The 16,693-nt window shown below is 29.6% G+C and overlaps 1 protein-coding gene across 1 annotated transcript in view; it reads right to left on the reverse strand.

Annotated features, from left to right (window-relative positions):
• Nucleotides 1-933: 933 nt before the first annotated feature.
• Nucleotides 934-16,693, reverse strand: part of LOC134716146 (spermine oxidase-like) — a 38,489-nt gene continuing 22,729 nt past the window's right edge. Inside the window, exons 4-5 of the mRNA XM_063578937.1 lie at nucleotides 8,023-8,140; nucleotides 934-6,265 (exon numbers count right to left, since the gene is read on the reverse strand). Of these exons, the coding sequence (XP_063435007.1) occupies nucleotides 6,152-6,265; nucleotides 8,023-8,140 (232 nt within the window). The 3' untranslated portion in view covers nucleotides 934-6,151. The remainder of the gene's footprint in view (nucleotides 6,266-8,022; nucleotides 8,141-16,693) is intronic.

Here is a 16,693-nt window from a genome sequence, read left to right on the forward strand (position 1 = left end):
AATTATAAATTTTGATCGTCTCTTTGGTACCTTCTTCCTCTGTTTATCCCAATACTTCGTTGATAGGTTCACAAATATAATTATAAAAGAGCTATTGCTTTGAAAATTTTTGAGATATCATAAATAAAGGCAACAGTAGTATACTGCTGTTCAAAACTCGATAGAAAGAAACAAATCCAGGTGATAACTAAAACTGAGGGAAACACATTAAATATGAGAGGAGAACAACGACACAACATTAAAATGTTACACACACAAAAAGAACTAAGCATTAGACAAAATCTAATGAGAATAACAAACATAATCATACGTTTTTTGATTGAGTTAAGTCTGCCAATTGATATTTTATTGTATGTTTTTCTGTGTTGTGATGTTATGCTATTGTTTCAGAAAAAGGGAGAAGGTTTGGGCCCATTAAAACGTTTAATCCCGCTGCAAATGTTTGCACCTGTCCTAAGTCAGGAATCTGATGTACAGTAGTTGTCGTTTGTTTATGTAATATATACGTGTTTCTCGTTTCTCGTTTTGTTTATATAGATTAGACCGTTGGTTTTCCCGTTTGAATGGTTTTACACTAGTAATTTTGGGGCCCTTTATAGCTTGTTGTTCGGTGTGAGCCAAGGCTCCGTGTTGAAGGCCTTACTTTAACCTATAATGGTTTAATTTTTAAAATTGTTATTTGGATGGAGAGTTGTCTCATTGGCACTCACACCACATCTTCCTATATCTATATAATATTGCCTCATGCACTTTTCTCGCTTTTCAATCTTACTTCGCAAAAATAATATCATCAAAATCCATAAACCAAATTTGCCTTTAAAAACAATTTGACCACTTAATATTTGTTTTTATTTAACTTAAATACATTGGTTGCTATCTCATTGACATTTGTCCCATCTCTCCTTTAGTCATATTTAAAGTAATAGTCAACTGTTGATATATTTATTATACTTTATTTAATACTCAGAACATTTTAATGTGACAATAAGTATGCTGCTATAGTCAGCACTGAGCAATCTAACACACCATCCATTAATTCTGATCTATATATAAGAAAGGACAATGTAATCCCTTTGTAGAAACTGGTACCCTTACTCCAAAACAGAGTAAACCATGCTGAGTTTTTTCTCTCAGGAAAATTCATTTTTTTAAAACTGTTTTTAAATGTAGATACAATGAAAAGACATTTTTGAATAATGACATTAATAAAATAATCTCAAAGATATCATCTGGAGTATAGGACATAAAAGATTACATTACCCTATCTACAAGAAAATAGAAAAGTTTTACAATACAACTCTGCCATTTCATAAAAAAATCTGTTAAAATCTTGTAAATATATTTCAATTCATCAAAAACTAACAAATAACTTTGCAATGACTTTTGTTTTGCTTGATTATCAGGTGATATTTCTGTGTATCTTACAACTTTCTCTATGTAAAGACATTTCTTGACATCAATTCATCATTTTACTACATCAAATCAAATTTACTCTTCAATTCAAATCTAAACATTTCAGTTTATTATTTACTTTATTTCTGCCTCTAAGTAATATTCATCTTTCTTGGTGTTTGGCAAGTCTATTGATAACATTTTTGGACATATTAAATACATTAAATAAAACAAAAACATAATATCTTATGGGTGTTGAACCCCTTTTTGTACCACATGTTTCTTTTTCTATATTTTTCTTATTTTGTTAAAAACATATGTGTAACAGAGCAATATATCAATTCTAGAACAGTTAATGTTTGTGGTTGTGTTTTGAAATAAATATCAGATATTTTTCCTCTTAATTATTTTGAAAACATATAAATAAGGACTTCTCAAGGTCAAACTGCTTTTATGAGAGATACAATTTAAAATATCAAATAAATATCAGAGAGGCATAGCCAAACAAAAGTATAGTACATTCTCAAGCAAAACAAATCCAAGGCAACATTTTGTCATGGTTGTTTTTTAATTCACATATTGTTATCCACCAACTTTAGGGAAATAAAAACCTACTCCAGTTTGCATGGCATAATTTTCATCCCATGGACGGTTTTAAATTATTAGATTGCTGATAAATGAACATAAATTAAACAATTGATAACAACATTATAATATAATTACTGAATGAAAATCTCAAGATATAATAATCCCGTCAATGTCAACTTTAAATTAACGTAGTTTCAATTATTAAAGTAAAGGCTTGTTTTGTCTTCATTTATAATATGAAAAATATAAAAAAATATGACTGTTTTTATTTCAAAAATCAGAATCCAAAGTGATCATGTAACTTTGTGCATTTATGTCCTGGTCTTTCAAGTGATGATGTGATTTTGCAATAATGCCCTGGTCTTTTAAGTGATTATGTGATTTTGCATTAATATCCTGATCTTTTGAGTGATCATTAGATCACTTATAAAAACCAAGACATAAAGATGATAAATGAAAAATCAGTACTGTAACATACAACATGGGTGAACTTCAACTTGCCATTGATACGTAAATTTCAGATACAATTCAATTATTCTTCTTAAAATAAAATGTCTGTAAATGAACAAGAATCTAACATACAAGATATGTTTTACAAAGTTACATAATCATGCTAGTAACTAAGCTGACCATAGGCATCGTTTGGTCATCTTGACCTATTTTTCAGTAAGTTTGCCTCTTCAGCACCTTATACAACCACTTAGTGCTAATTTAGCTAAATATTTAAAGTATATATAAAAGAAAGAAGCCACAACATGATTTCCTAAGAACCAGTAGGAAGTTACAAGTCAGTGAAGGTGAAAAGAAGAAACCGTAAGAAGACAAAACAAGCCTTTGCAGTGTCATGACAAATGAGCTGACTTAACATTAATTTCAACATGTACACATTCAAATTCTGATGTACAGTGTATAAATAAGATTAGCATTCATCACTTAATTTACTTAGAACATACATGTACAGATACATTCAAGATTGATACAGAATTAAAAAATAAATCAATTGCACAATTTTAATATATTCACTTGGCATCAAACGTAATTTATCTGGATGACAAAAAAAGGGCCTTTCTAGAAACAGTTTTGGCTGCAAAAAAGACCATGCTGTCATTAAATTGTATTTGATGTTGATTTTCATGGTTTTTCTGAGCCGATGTCCTAACCAAACGTTTAAGGAGAAATTGTTTGCCTGTAAATAATTATACTAAGAAATTTAGAATACTGATTTTCTAAAAGCAGGTAAATTGTCCCATTCAAATGAAATGACAACCCTTTTTGATTCTTTTCCCTTATCCCCAAGAAATTGAAATAATAGAAGTATTAATCTTACTTCAATATTATCAATTTCTTTATTTTCACCCTTGGTTTTATTTTCTAGAAAAGCCCTGTTAGAAATAACCTACTATTCTACATACAAAACATCAGAGTTCACAAGTTTAAGCACCCACAACTTTTCCTGTGTGTGAACTGCTTTTAAATTTATATTATATTTAACTTATCATAAGTCTTCTCATTTAAAATAAAAGTAGAACATTATTTTTTTTATTATTTCCAATTCATCTCTATAACTTTGTTAAAAGATTATATAGACATATTTCCAAAAACTCTGATATTTTGGTTGCACAATCACTGATGATTAAAAATACAAGTTCCGAATATTACAAAATTCTAAATAACTACAATATATACCACTGACTGACTAGGGAAAAAATGACATAAATAAATATGTGATGATATACTTAAATGAAACATACATTGCATTACATTTTTCCTTAATCTGACAAACTAAAACATTTTCATTCAACGTGGATTTAAAAACACCCATGACACGTTCTTCAATCAATCCAACTATCAGTGCATAAGAATAAAAAAAATACACCAAAGCAATCTATAACAAACTTACATTCTAAATTCTAAATTCTTTCATGTTTCCCTATTTTTGGCAACTTATGCAATTTTACTTGTTTCACTGTTGGAAAAAATACAGTTTCATCAGAAAAAAGTTTTCTTCAAAAATCACTGCCTTCAGCTTATGTTCCTTCTGACAAGGATTTGAAAAAAGGGAGACAACAGCATTAAATAGTTTTGTGGAAGATTTAATACCATCTTTATTATTTCCCAAGTTATGCTAGGAGAAAATACTAAGCCTCTGAAGCAAGGATAAGAAATTCATCTTTGGTCCATTTTCGTTGTATAATATGTATTCTTAGAAAATCTGAATGAAATATTCAGCAAAATAAAATAATAACACTTTCTTTTTCTTGTAGGATTATGACAATGACACCATGGAACAGTGATCAAAACACTTTTTTTTGTAGTATACTGACTTCTCAAAAAGATGTTAGATTCACATAGACAATTGAACAAAACTTATGAGGTAGGACAAAGTAAATAAAAAACTCTGCAACAAGATTGAACAAACCACTTGCAAATATTCATTGCCAGTGTCTACAATTATAAATACCTGTCAATGACACCTTCAAATTCAAGACTTTCCATTCAAAGCTGTGTAAAATATTTGTTCTTGTGAAAAGAGAATTATCTCCCTTGTCCACAGACCAGTGAGCACCATTTTAAAATTTCTCAAAAGCCCACAATAACAAAACAATATCTTTCATCTATCAGAAAAAAATCAACATTGGTTTAAATGATCATATGATAAATATATGTGGAGATATTTTAACAAAATGCATAAACTGTGTTCAAACAGAATTAGCTATAAATTTAATAAATAACATTAACGAGTTGGTAGTTTGAGGTATTAAAAGACCCGCTCATAGGTGATAATACAATGCTATATAAATAATAATTGAAATAATTATACACAACGCCAACATGCTGATGTACCTTCGAATTATTCCTGAGGTTATTAGGTGATCAAAACAGCAAATTAGAATTTTGTGTGTTAAATTTCCACTAAATTCATAGATGCTACTTATAATGTGAAATGTTCACTCCAAAATTCAACAACCTAGACCTTTGTCATAAAAATATTATACAGCTAAAACTCAACAAGCTGGTTTGTGCCAAATTCATGTCAAAGGAGATACATTTATAAAAGCTGAACTTACTTTTAATAAAAGCAGGAACTTTTGTGAAAATAATATCAAAACATTAAAAAATAAAAGGTCCATGTATCAGCTTTTGAACTAATGTTCAATTGAGGTCTGCAAAACTTTCATGAAAAAGCCTGTTATATTGATAAAAATACAAATGGAATAGGTCTAGGTACCTAAAATACCTCTTCAGGTGTGCTGACCTTCCTGAAAAATTTCGGACAATGTCTTGAACATTTATATAGGCTTAATCATTTTTTTTTATAGTATCCCTAAACATTAATTAAAACAGCTCATATAACCCTTTGTACTATATATGAGTGAATAAATAAAATCAGACTTTGCGTTAAATATATTCTAGAGGAGGACAAACCTTCCTAGAAATTATTATGCTCTTTTATAATCATTCGTTTCTTGTTGTTTTTTTCTTTTGGTAAAAATAAAACAGTTTATAAAACGCCTTCTCATCAAGAAAAAATATATACTGAGGTCAAATTTTGTACTAAAAAATATTATACTGTCTCCTAGAAAAGCAGAGGTCAACAGAATACTATTAAAATTCCATTCTAGTCAATAAGCTTTATTTTTCATGGTAATACTAATTTCCTAAAAATGTTTTTATATTTAAAAGTGCAAATAGTAATACCAAAGTGTTGGCGATAAAAGAAAATGTAGTTTTATGGTTTCTTTTTTCAATTTTTCTTCAAAAGTGTTTCTTTTAAGTTTTCTTGTACATGTTGTATGTAATATAGATCAGCTACAGTCTATACTTTCACATAAAACATTTTCCAGATTAAACACGATTTATCAATTTAAAAAAAGTGAATTTCAAGCATATAATTATATAAAATTTGCCATTTCCACTTGCTATTAAATATAGAGGTCATAGAAAACTTAGCTTTATGCAAATCAAACTCTAACAGTAAAATAAATTTACAAATATTATAAAATGGGCATTAAAATATCATATGCAGTAAATTTCAGGGTATGGGTAAGTTAAGGGGAGATAATGCTATAAAATGAGAAAATAATATATATGATCATTTGCACCATTCATAACTCTCACAAATTTGTGTCAATATGTTACAACATAAAATGAGACTACATGACAATTATCATCATTTGTACAAATCTGTCAGTCTCTTTCCTTCTCTCAAGCCAGTCAGCAATGCTCCATGTGTAGTTGAGTAGTGAGTTGGATGGGTTGCCTCCCCTGCAAAGCATACTTGAGGCTGAAAGTAAATAAATAAAAATACATTGTACATATTAGTCCCTAAATAAAAGGTGACTATTACCATTGTTCTGGTTTAGGACTCTTTTAGTTCTGATGTTCATAATGTATTATTTAGTTTGCTTCCATCATTTTTTATCTTCAGCATTATTGATGAAAGTTATTTAAGACACATGTATCATACTTGTGCATTGCTTATCTGTAATGTACAATATTGTAAGAATACTGGTAAACATGGAATGAATGAAAACGGCAAATAATCCTAGTATTTACATTTAAAATGAATTAAAACTTTTGATTCAGACTGTATTCCATAAAGTTTTAAATAAACAATTGTAATGGTAATGAAATATTTTGAGGACTGTCCTGATTCATATTTTGTTGCATATTTCTATGGCCAGTTGGCAATGTTTAAAATAGAAATGGTTAAGGGCTTTTCAACCTTGATTTGATTGTTATTAATTGTGCATGTGGGAAATAAATAACTGACAATCAATAAATTGATAAAATTTATAAATAACAGATAAAACAGATTATATCATGTTGTTTATCTAAAATATTCTCATTTTTATTGTTATTGACATTTTTTTGTTGATAAATTTAAGTTGCAGTCATACACTACCATCTGGTGATGTTTATTTGAACTCTAAGCTTCATGTGATACAAATAAACCTATTCTCATCACAAGACAAAAAGATTTTGAGAACATTTGTCAATATTTCCTATAAAACTTGCACTTTCTGTTTTTACTGGTGTTAAAGAAGCACTGATACCCCTAATTGTTTTTTTACTTTTAAAGCTTAAAGCATGGCTTTCAGATACTGTGAACCAGTCTTTCATGTAAATGTGTAGGACATCTTTTATTGCTTCAAGTTGACCTTCATTCAACCTAAACCATATAAATGAACTAACAGTATAAAAATCTGCTCATCAAAAGTTCAATGTCTTAAAATGTTAAAAAAAACCATCTCATTAAATTATATTCCCAAACTACTTTTATTTTAGCAGAACACTGAGAACAGATAATCTAAACGCAATCAAAAGAAAGTTCAAAGTATGTGCCTATATATCATGTAGTATTTCTTTTAATCAATATCATCCACCTAAACAAAAACTTTATCAGACTTAAATAATATAACCTGGTCAATGTACATAAAAAATCTACAATGGATTATTCTTTTGAAAGTAGGTCAAGACATGAATTACAGGTAACTAAAGTAAATACTAATTTGTCAATATAAAGGTTTGTTTATGATATGTTGACAAGGAGTCAGTTGGTGCTCAGATAAATTTTCCCTTTGGATTCAGTTTTTACTAGTCTAAACCCATTTGATGATTACAACATTTGTGTTATGTCATAGGAATATATTTATAAGGCATTACTCAACTTATTAAATAAAGCTATACAAGTGGTCTAGGGCACCAGACACAGTCCCAGATTATGTTGCCAGGATGTCAAGGCAGCAAGGGTTCCAATGAGGGAAAACAAAACTTTTCTGATGCAAATTTGCAGATCTAACATTGTTTCTCTTCTTTATTTGCAGTCCAGACCAAACTTCCCAAGTTCCATTTCAGTAGACCTACATTTTTATACATTTTTGTTTGATATTTTGTTTAATTATTCTCATGCAAGAGGCTCTGTGTTGAAGGCTGTACTTGGATGGAGAGTTATCTCAATGGCACTCATACCACATTCTATATACAACAATCAATAGCTGATTAATGTTTCTCATGCAGTTTCATAATAATCTCCCTCACCTTATCAGATTCTGATCCCATTAAGGGTTCTGACAGAGCATCTACGTCTACGGCCTGAGCTCCTACTTTCAGGAAACTATATGATCCTCTAGTGTAAGGGTTATTTCCCCATCTGGTCCTGAAAAAGAAAGGTAAGAATATATACAAATGACCATTTATATACAATAGTTTTTACTGTTTAAAAAATAATGTAGTCTCTCTCTGAAGTCAAGTGTTCAGGTAGGGATTTCGAATCTCCAGTCCTATTTCAGAGATATGTGATCAACCAAAATAAGAGTTATATTCTACATAAAAAATATGTATAACATCCACAGGCTTTTTCAATTAATCACATTCAAGGTCCAAAAAACGAACTTATGAGAAATTTTGGAAATGCTTCAGAATATTCTTTTTATCTTTTTCATTAATTACCCTCATTTCACTAACCTACTTTATAGTCTATTTTTGTAAAGACAATAGCTATCATGTCAAAACCCATTATGCAACAGAAATCAATATATGGACCTGATTAATAAGTCATTTACTATGGTATATAATACATAAAGTCTGTTACTATTCCATGTAAATTAATTGGTCAGACACTGTCCAATAAATCAACTTTCTAAAGAGAAAATAAATCAGTCATAGATACAATGCACCATAGAAAATAATAGCAAATGTCACAAATTCATTACCCTTACACATGCAGACACAAAAACCTCTTTTAATATGGCCCCTTCAATATTTTCTGGACTTTAACCCGTTTCTCCATGGAATTTTTTTGCTCACATGTATTAATGCATTGTGAAAATAAATATTTCATCAATGAAATTCCAGTCAGATGTTCTCATGAATATCCTTTTTATATGATATATAAACTTTATTAAGGCTGATACAGATTTTTCGTAGGTAAGACAAGATGTTTAAACTGAGGCACTACACAGGCAACAAAAGGCTTCATTATGAAATAAAGGGGTGGCCTCAAAAGGCATCATTATGGAGGCAAGGGTTATTAACTTAAAAATATTTTGGTTTGCCCAAACCCTACCCAAAGGTTGAGACAGTGAGTAGGTAGGTAGGCATTTTTTATTTTTTTTTTCAAAAAAAGAAATTGAAGTATCAGAGGTTTCTTAGTCTTCATGCCTATTTGATTAAAAAAAACCTTCTTCAAATCAGGACAATAAAAGAATTTGAGTAGCCAGCTTTTTTCTAGGTAGGTAGCATTTGGGCAAACAAACCTATTATTTATTTTGGCCTAATGAGAAACAGGATTTTTTTTCTGTTCAAGCATATAATATTTGGCTGTGTTTCTAAATACAGTGTGCTTCAGACGAACTTGCTTGATTAGGAAGCAGCAAATGACAATAGTAAGGTCATTGGTTTATACATGATTCTAAACCTGGAACCCTTCACCATGCCATCTTCTGATGAAACACTTTACTTATAAGTCCTTTGTAGTATTTAGACTTGATAGACTTGAAATGAATTAAGAGGATTGTTTCACAGTCCAATTAATAAAAAAGATCTTCTTCAATGCTAAAAGAAAATAACTTGTGTGAAAATCATCACTCAATAACGTTTTCAAGACTCGTAACAATCCCTCATAAATTGATAATACTTATTTCTTGACGTATTTCCTTTTCTGCTTAACTTCCTGTATTTGTTTGTGTGACTTCTTTAAGATGTTTAATTCTCAGAATAAAATCTTCATTTGAAGCTAAAAGTCCTTCAAAAGACTTCAATCAAACCCTTTTTTTCTTCCTTCTTGCATTTATTTGAATAAATTCAGAAGAAATTTGCAAATTTCACCCAAAAATTTTTATAATTTTTTTCTTTTGTATGTGAAGATCTGTCATATCAACAGACAAAAACATCATAAGATATCTGTTATCATTTGAATACTATTAATTCAGAAATTATTGTGTGGTTTTTATTAATGCAAATAATGCTGGGTGTGTTTGCAACAAGAACTCGCAATCAGATACATGTATATCATGATGCAGATTATCTTGCAATTGCAATAAAAAATGTTGCATTTTTGTCTTTTCTTCAAAAATCGCAACAATACCTGCACACAATATCTGTAATTACAGAAGCTCTAACCCAATAGCCCGCTGTTGCATCAATTACCTACTAATGAACTTAAGTAGTCATGTTTTACAGTAGATTTAATTACCTGACCAGGTATCAATATAACAATTAAGAGATCATTTAATAGAATTCCTAACACTTGATAACATTTGGACAACTGCCAATATTAGTCAACTTTTAACTTTCATTTATATACTTACTGGCCTTTGGTGAAAGAGATAATACAAATATAGTTTATTTACCAACATTCATGTGACAACTAAGGATACAATGGTTGAGAAATAAGGCTTTGAACTTATACAAAATTATTGTCTTTAATCTAGAACAGCTCTGACCGACCTTTACTCAACAGTCAAAACATCACATGGCAGAAACACTAATCATTAGTGGAGGAAAAAAATAATATGCATACACACATCAGAAAAACCAATGTAGTGAAGAACTGATTGGAACAAACAATTGCATGATTAAATATTGTGCAATAACCATGATAAAGTAATTTTTAGATACCAGATAAAAATTAAAGATTGCATTTCAAGTTTGGTATCTCTACAAGCATGCTAATATCTTTCTTTCTTATCCACGTAAAGTACTGGAGTACTTATAAAGACTAGGAAACATGAACTGCTCACTACACAAGGAAGGTCCTTTTTTTCTTTTTTGCACAACAAATCTTACAATAAAAACACAATTGATAGTATTTTATGCTGAAATGTATATTTTTTCATCAGATTGTTTGTTAAAAAAAAGTTGTTGATTCATGAGGTGTTGTGCAGAATAGAATTATACTTTTTCTGCTTATGATCAAAACATGATGTGAAGGATAGAGAGGTGTATCATATCTCTGTTTGTACAAATAAAACATAATTTTTCCTATCAAGGTTCAAGCAATGGGATAAAATAACAAGGATATACATGTAACAGAGTTCAATGATTACTGCATATGATCAGAACAACAAATGGTCTAAGTCATTGCAACAGAATCTACCCCAAAAAATAAATTATCCGGTAAAACCATTATGAATACAGGACAAGGACTTCTGTTTTATAACATTTACAGTACAACAAATACATTTTCATATCAAACCTCAAAAGTAATTTGTTTATTCATAAGACAAATTTCTAAGGATTGTGTAATACAAAAACATTTCCCTGTACATTGTACCACAAAGTCAGGAACCTTGTGGTTTCCATTTATTTATAAAATCCTTTAAATACAGCTTAATGTTCTGCATTTTAAGTTTTAGCCTAAATGGCAACTCTTTGGTAGCCACAAATTTTCTGAACACAAGACAAGTAAAACTTTAGACCATTAAAGTGTGGCATGTGGTACAGACTTGTCTATTGTTAAAGACTGGGAATTTTATTGGTGTTTTGTTGTTTTTCTATCTTAAAGGTTAACCTCATATACCATACAGCTATGCTGTTAATAAAAATACCCTTTTAAAATATAGACTTCTATAAACTTATAAAATAAAAAAAGATAATAAACAACAGTTCAATGACTTTGAATTTATATGTTTTGTGAAAAAAACTTTACCATGAAGTTAATTATAGTGAAATAAATTTGTATAATGTCTAGGGCCAGGCGGATCTGAAAATTTGTTTACACTTGAGGCAAAATTTTGTTTTGAATGACATAAGGTTAAATTTGCCTAATAGTGCATAACTACTGTCTACCATGATCTACAGAAATTTAAACTGGAATTTAACATATGTAATACCTTTTCACTTAGCTTTGTTGATCAGATTATTTTTTACCAATTGCTAAAACCTGGATTAAAATAGTTAATCTAATTACATGTACTTTAATTCAAATTCCAGAAATACCAAAAGTACAAAATCTCAATAGTTTTATCTAGGAAGGTGTATATGTTAATTCAAGAAATCTCAATGTTTTACAATGAAAGTTGTAGATTTTTTCTAGTGTTACGTATATGAATCAAACATGGGTTTTGTTGGTTTTTATCTCTATTTAATTAGATAGGCAAAATAATCATACACAACAGTCTAGAATTGACTCTTTAATTTGATAGATGTACAGAATTCTAATAACCAACATTTATGTACTGTACACAAGAATTTAAATTTGAATATCGTCGCTGTTATGCAAAAACCTCGTATCTCAATTTTTTGCGGAAATCTTTTTATCGATTATTTTGGATTAAGTATGTATGTTCCATTGTATGCGAAAATATCTGATCTTCTAACCAATCATTAATACGAATTCTGACATATGACGAAAAATTGTAGTCGGATTGGTGAGACATTATGTTGTGCGAAAATATCGTATTTCAAAAGAAAAACACTTTGCCCGGCAGCTGACATTATAACAGGAAGAGTTTAATCAATTTCGGGTTCGCAACGCTAATATATTAGCTTAAGAATAAGGAAAAGCTTTGAAAATACAATATAGTAGCAGAAAGTTTTGCTCGTCTTGGTAATTGATTGGTTAAAAGATCAGATATTTTGGCATACAAAGGAACATACATATTTAATTCTAAAAAAGCGATAAAAGATTTCAGTTTTTACTGCCTGGTGTAAAATTATCAAAACCTTAGATACGAGGTTTTTGCATAACAGCGACGATATATTTCAAGTAGTGTAAAGGATTTCAATGAATTTTCTGTTCAGTACACTGGGTTATGACTGTGCAACAGGAAAAATAAAATCAAAATTAATTCCAAGTCCATATCATAAGATTTTTTTTTTCAAAAAATGTCAAATCAGACAGTCTACAATATATATTACAATCAACTGATCATTTTATCAATTTTCCTTCAAGGTACATGCTGTAAACATGACTGTCTACATGTATGTTCACTTAACTGGAACATGCTTTGATTTTTAAATATCCCTATAAAAAGTAATGAAATAAAGTAGGCACTGTCAAAGTTCAGTACATAAAGGTTAATAAATCATTCTTCCCCGACGAGAAGAAATTCATGACTTCATGAACTATCATGAATGGTTCGTGAATGTTCATGAATGGTACATGAAAATTCATAAATAATTCATAAATGAAGGTTCATGAATTTAATTCATGAACTGTTCATTAAAAGTATTTTATGAATGTTCATGAAGTTTTGATGAATCACTAGCTGCTCATAAAAATTCATGAAATGTTCATTAACAGTATTTATGAATGTTCTTGAAGTTTTGATGAATCACTAGGTGTAACATTTATAACTTACATCACTCGTATAAATGAGTATCATAGGTACTGTTTCGACCGTTTAAAGTAGAACATTTTACCTAATTATTCGTGAAATATCATAAATGTATGGTGTTTTTATTTTTTTATTCCTGCAAAATAAAAAAATAAAATAAGATGAAATAGAAGTTGTAGCTGTATTTTAAGATAGATATTATATACAAAACTAAAATTTTAAAAGGAAAACGTATATTTTAATGAAAGTGAAATACATTTTCAAAATATTCTCAAACACCCATATTAAGGGGAAGTAACTCTTGTGATTTTAAATTTCTACAAACCGGCAAACCCCGCAAATCGGCTGTTTCCGTAGTCCAACGGTCGACCGATTTTGAGAAGTTCACTGAAATACCATAACAGGGACGAATCAACTTCGGGCCGATATTATATGGGACGAGATTGACACCTTGACTTCAACGCACTTGCAAATATGACGTCATATGATTACGCTGGATAACAAAAATGGAGAATCCAAACGCAGATGTTTTCAGATAAGTATTTGATTTAACATATAATGATTATGAAATACAATTTGTTGAGGCAATATAAAACATTTAGGATTTTAATCTGAGCAAAACATCAGAAAGTTTAGGCAGACAATAAATTAATGAAGAATGATAAATTGATATATTGTTGTCACATTCATAACAGACATATCGTAATCTGACATGTAAATGGTACATGGGTATATATGATAATCTGATATGTAGAAATTAAATTGTGTGAATAATATTCATCGTAAATTAACTTGGTGAAACGTTAATAATAATTTAAGTCGCCAGTTTCATCTTCAAGGGTTAAAGAGGGGGGGGGGGGGGGGGGGGGGGGGGGGGGTACTAAATTTGAGTTTAACTTAAACTTCCAATGCAATTTAAGATGCATAATGCTGTTTCTATTGAATGTATTGCTTCATACAATCATTACCTCTTGAACAATTGATTCTTTGTGGATATTTTTGTACTTTTAGGGGATTAAATATGAGCTGCCAGCAATGATATGAAACAGATTTTATGCAGACTCCATTTTAATACCTTTATTCAGCAATTATTGTTGGAAATACAGAGACAGCAAGTTTTGAATTACAGAAAGGAAGAGAAGTTTATATATCACACATAATTTTTATATTAGTTAATCAGTTTGTGGATTTACCAGTGATAATTCCAGTGGAATCTACTGGAACAATTCATGAACAAGAAAGGTTCATGAACATTTAAGTGTTCATGAACTTCAATGTTCATGAACAATTTATGAACAAAGTTCAAGAACAATTCATGAACAAGAAAGGGTTCATGATCATTGTTGTTCATGAACATTTAAATGCTCATGAACCTTTCTTGTTCATGAATTGTTCATGAACATTAAAGTTCATGAACATTACTGTCGATTTTCAGTTCATGAATTGCTCATCAAATGTTCATGAAGATATGATGAACTGTTCATGAAATATGTTCATGAACAGTTCATGAAATGTTCATGCATATTCATGAATTATTCATTATCATCTCACAGGGGTTCCATTCTGATGATTCTGAAAGTACCATCATATATCAATTAGGCAAGCTAAATAAATAAAAGAATATAAGAGAATCCTCTACTTATTCAGATCTAAACTTTACAACCTGATATCCTTTTAATCCCAAACCAATTAATTCTGACTTATTTATTGAGTTACACCTCCATCATATAAGCTGTGAAAAATAAGGTCCTGAGAGGTCTGAATTCAGTACTAATTAACATAATGGTGTACTAATACCATAACTGTGACGCTTTGTTATAGAACTAGATGTACTGTAAAACACGAACAGTGTAAATTCTATTATAGACTTATACACCCAAAAATCTGCTTATAATCTAGACGGGGCCGTATTATTTCATAGCAACAAAAAGATGGTCAATGATAACACTCTCTTCACAGCCATTCAGAGGATAGGACATAAAATAACTATATAAACACTTAAGAAGCAATTTGATAAGTGACCATTAGACTGTAACATTATGTTTCATAAATGAACAAATATGCTAGAGTTGTCTTTCTTCTTAAAAAAAACTGCAGTGTCTTAGACTGGATTCTGATTTCTAGACATGTAAAAATTGCTTTTTTAAACAAGATACAAAATAATTTCTTTAAAATGTTTGCAAAAATATACTTTTAGATAGTTTCCTGCAACTGGATTTACCCAACTTGATAAATTCTCAACTTGTCAATCATTTTCATTGAGTATCAGAAATGTCTTCAACAAGTTCTCCTACTATGTATTTGTCTTATATAATTATGCTTGACTCGTATGGGTGACATATGCAGTAAATAAATAAAATATGTGCATTAAATTGTAACAAGGACATCATTTCTGGTTTACTATATCTCTGTTTGTCACTGAAGATGACAATTTTATGATAATTAAGTTTAAATTAGATTTAATGTACTTATCAAAGGAAGAATTTCAAAATACCACTTTGGATACATGATGAAATGTTGTCTGTCCACAATATTTTCATATAAACCATACATGTAAATGACTCATGATAATTAGGCCTTATGAATAAACAATAGATTTCCTGAATTCTTAAATGCAAACAAATCTAGTTTAGTAAATTTAACAATTATCATACGCAGCAAAAAGTTGTCATTAAAGATAGATCATAATGTGTACAAGTAAACCACAAAATTATAATCAACTGTAAAAAACAAATTAATAACAAAAGAGGACACACAGAAATGTCTTGCACAGGTAAATGAGATCTTGATTCTAACAAGTTCATGGTCAGTAATTAGAAAGTAACAGAATAAATAAGCAAAATCTTATTTACTGAATTATGAAAATGAGGTCAAGGTGAAGTTTAACCTGCTGGACAGACATTTAAACATGTATTAAAAGGATGATTTGAAATAAATTTGATTTGTCCATGGTATGCTTTCAAAAGTAAAGGTTCACTAAAAAAATCATATCTAGTTGTGACTGATTGAGGAAAAGGAAGAGTTTTACTGTTTTATAATTTTAATAATATTCATTACACATATATGTACATGCACCAGCTCAAGTCACTTTTAAGTAGTATATCAAATTTAAAAATATCAAATTCCATTTGGCAACATATTGCACTATGCCAATATATTATATAATTAGATTAATAAGTTTTACTCATAATCAATACCACCATTTTTGATGAAAATTCAAATTCTAGGAAAAATTACAATATAATTATCTTGAAACTAATAAACAATTGATGTACTCTTGAGCTTTATCATGCAGACAAAGGGAAGGGAGGCCGTTGTTTACAGGTTTATCCTGTTTATTCAGTCAGTCTCTTCCTGTTCAAAACATGACCATCAAGAGCATGTCTTCCTCTGATTTAAACATACTACATATTTAAAAACAACCAAAAAAA

Source organism: Mytilus trossulus, chromosome 4 (genome assembly GCF_036588685.1).
Source record: "Mytilus trossulus isolate FHL-02 chromosome 4, PNRI_Mtr1.1.1.hap1, whole genome shotgun sequence".
NCBI classification, from domain to species: Eukaryota; Metazoa; Mollusca; class Bivalvia; order Mytilida; family Mytilidae; genus Mytilus; species Mytilus trossulus.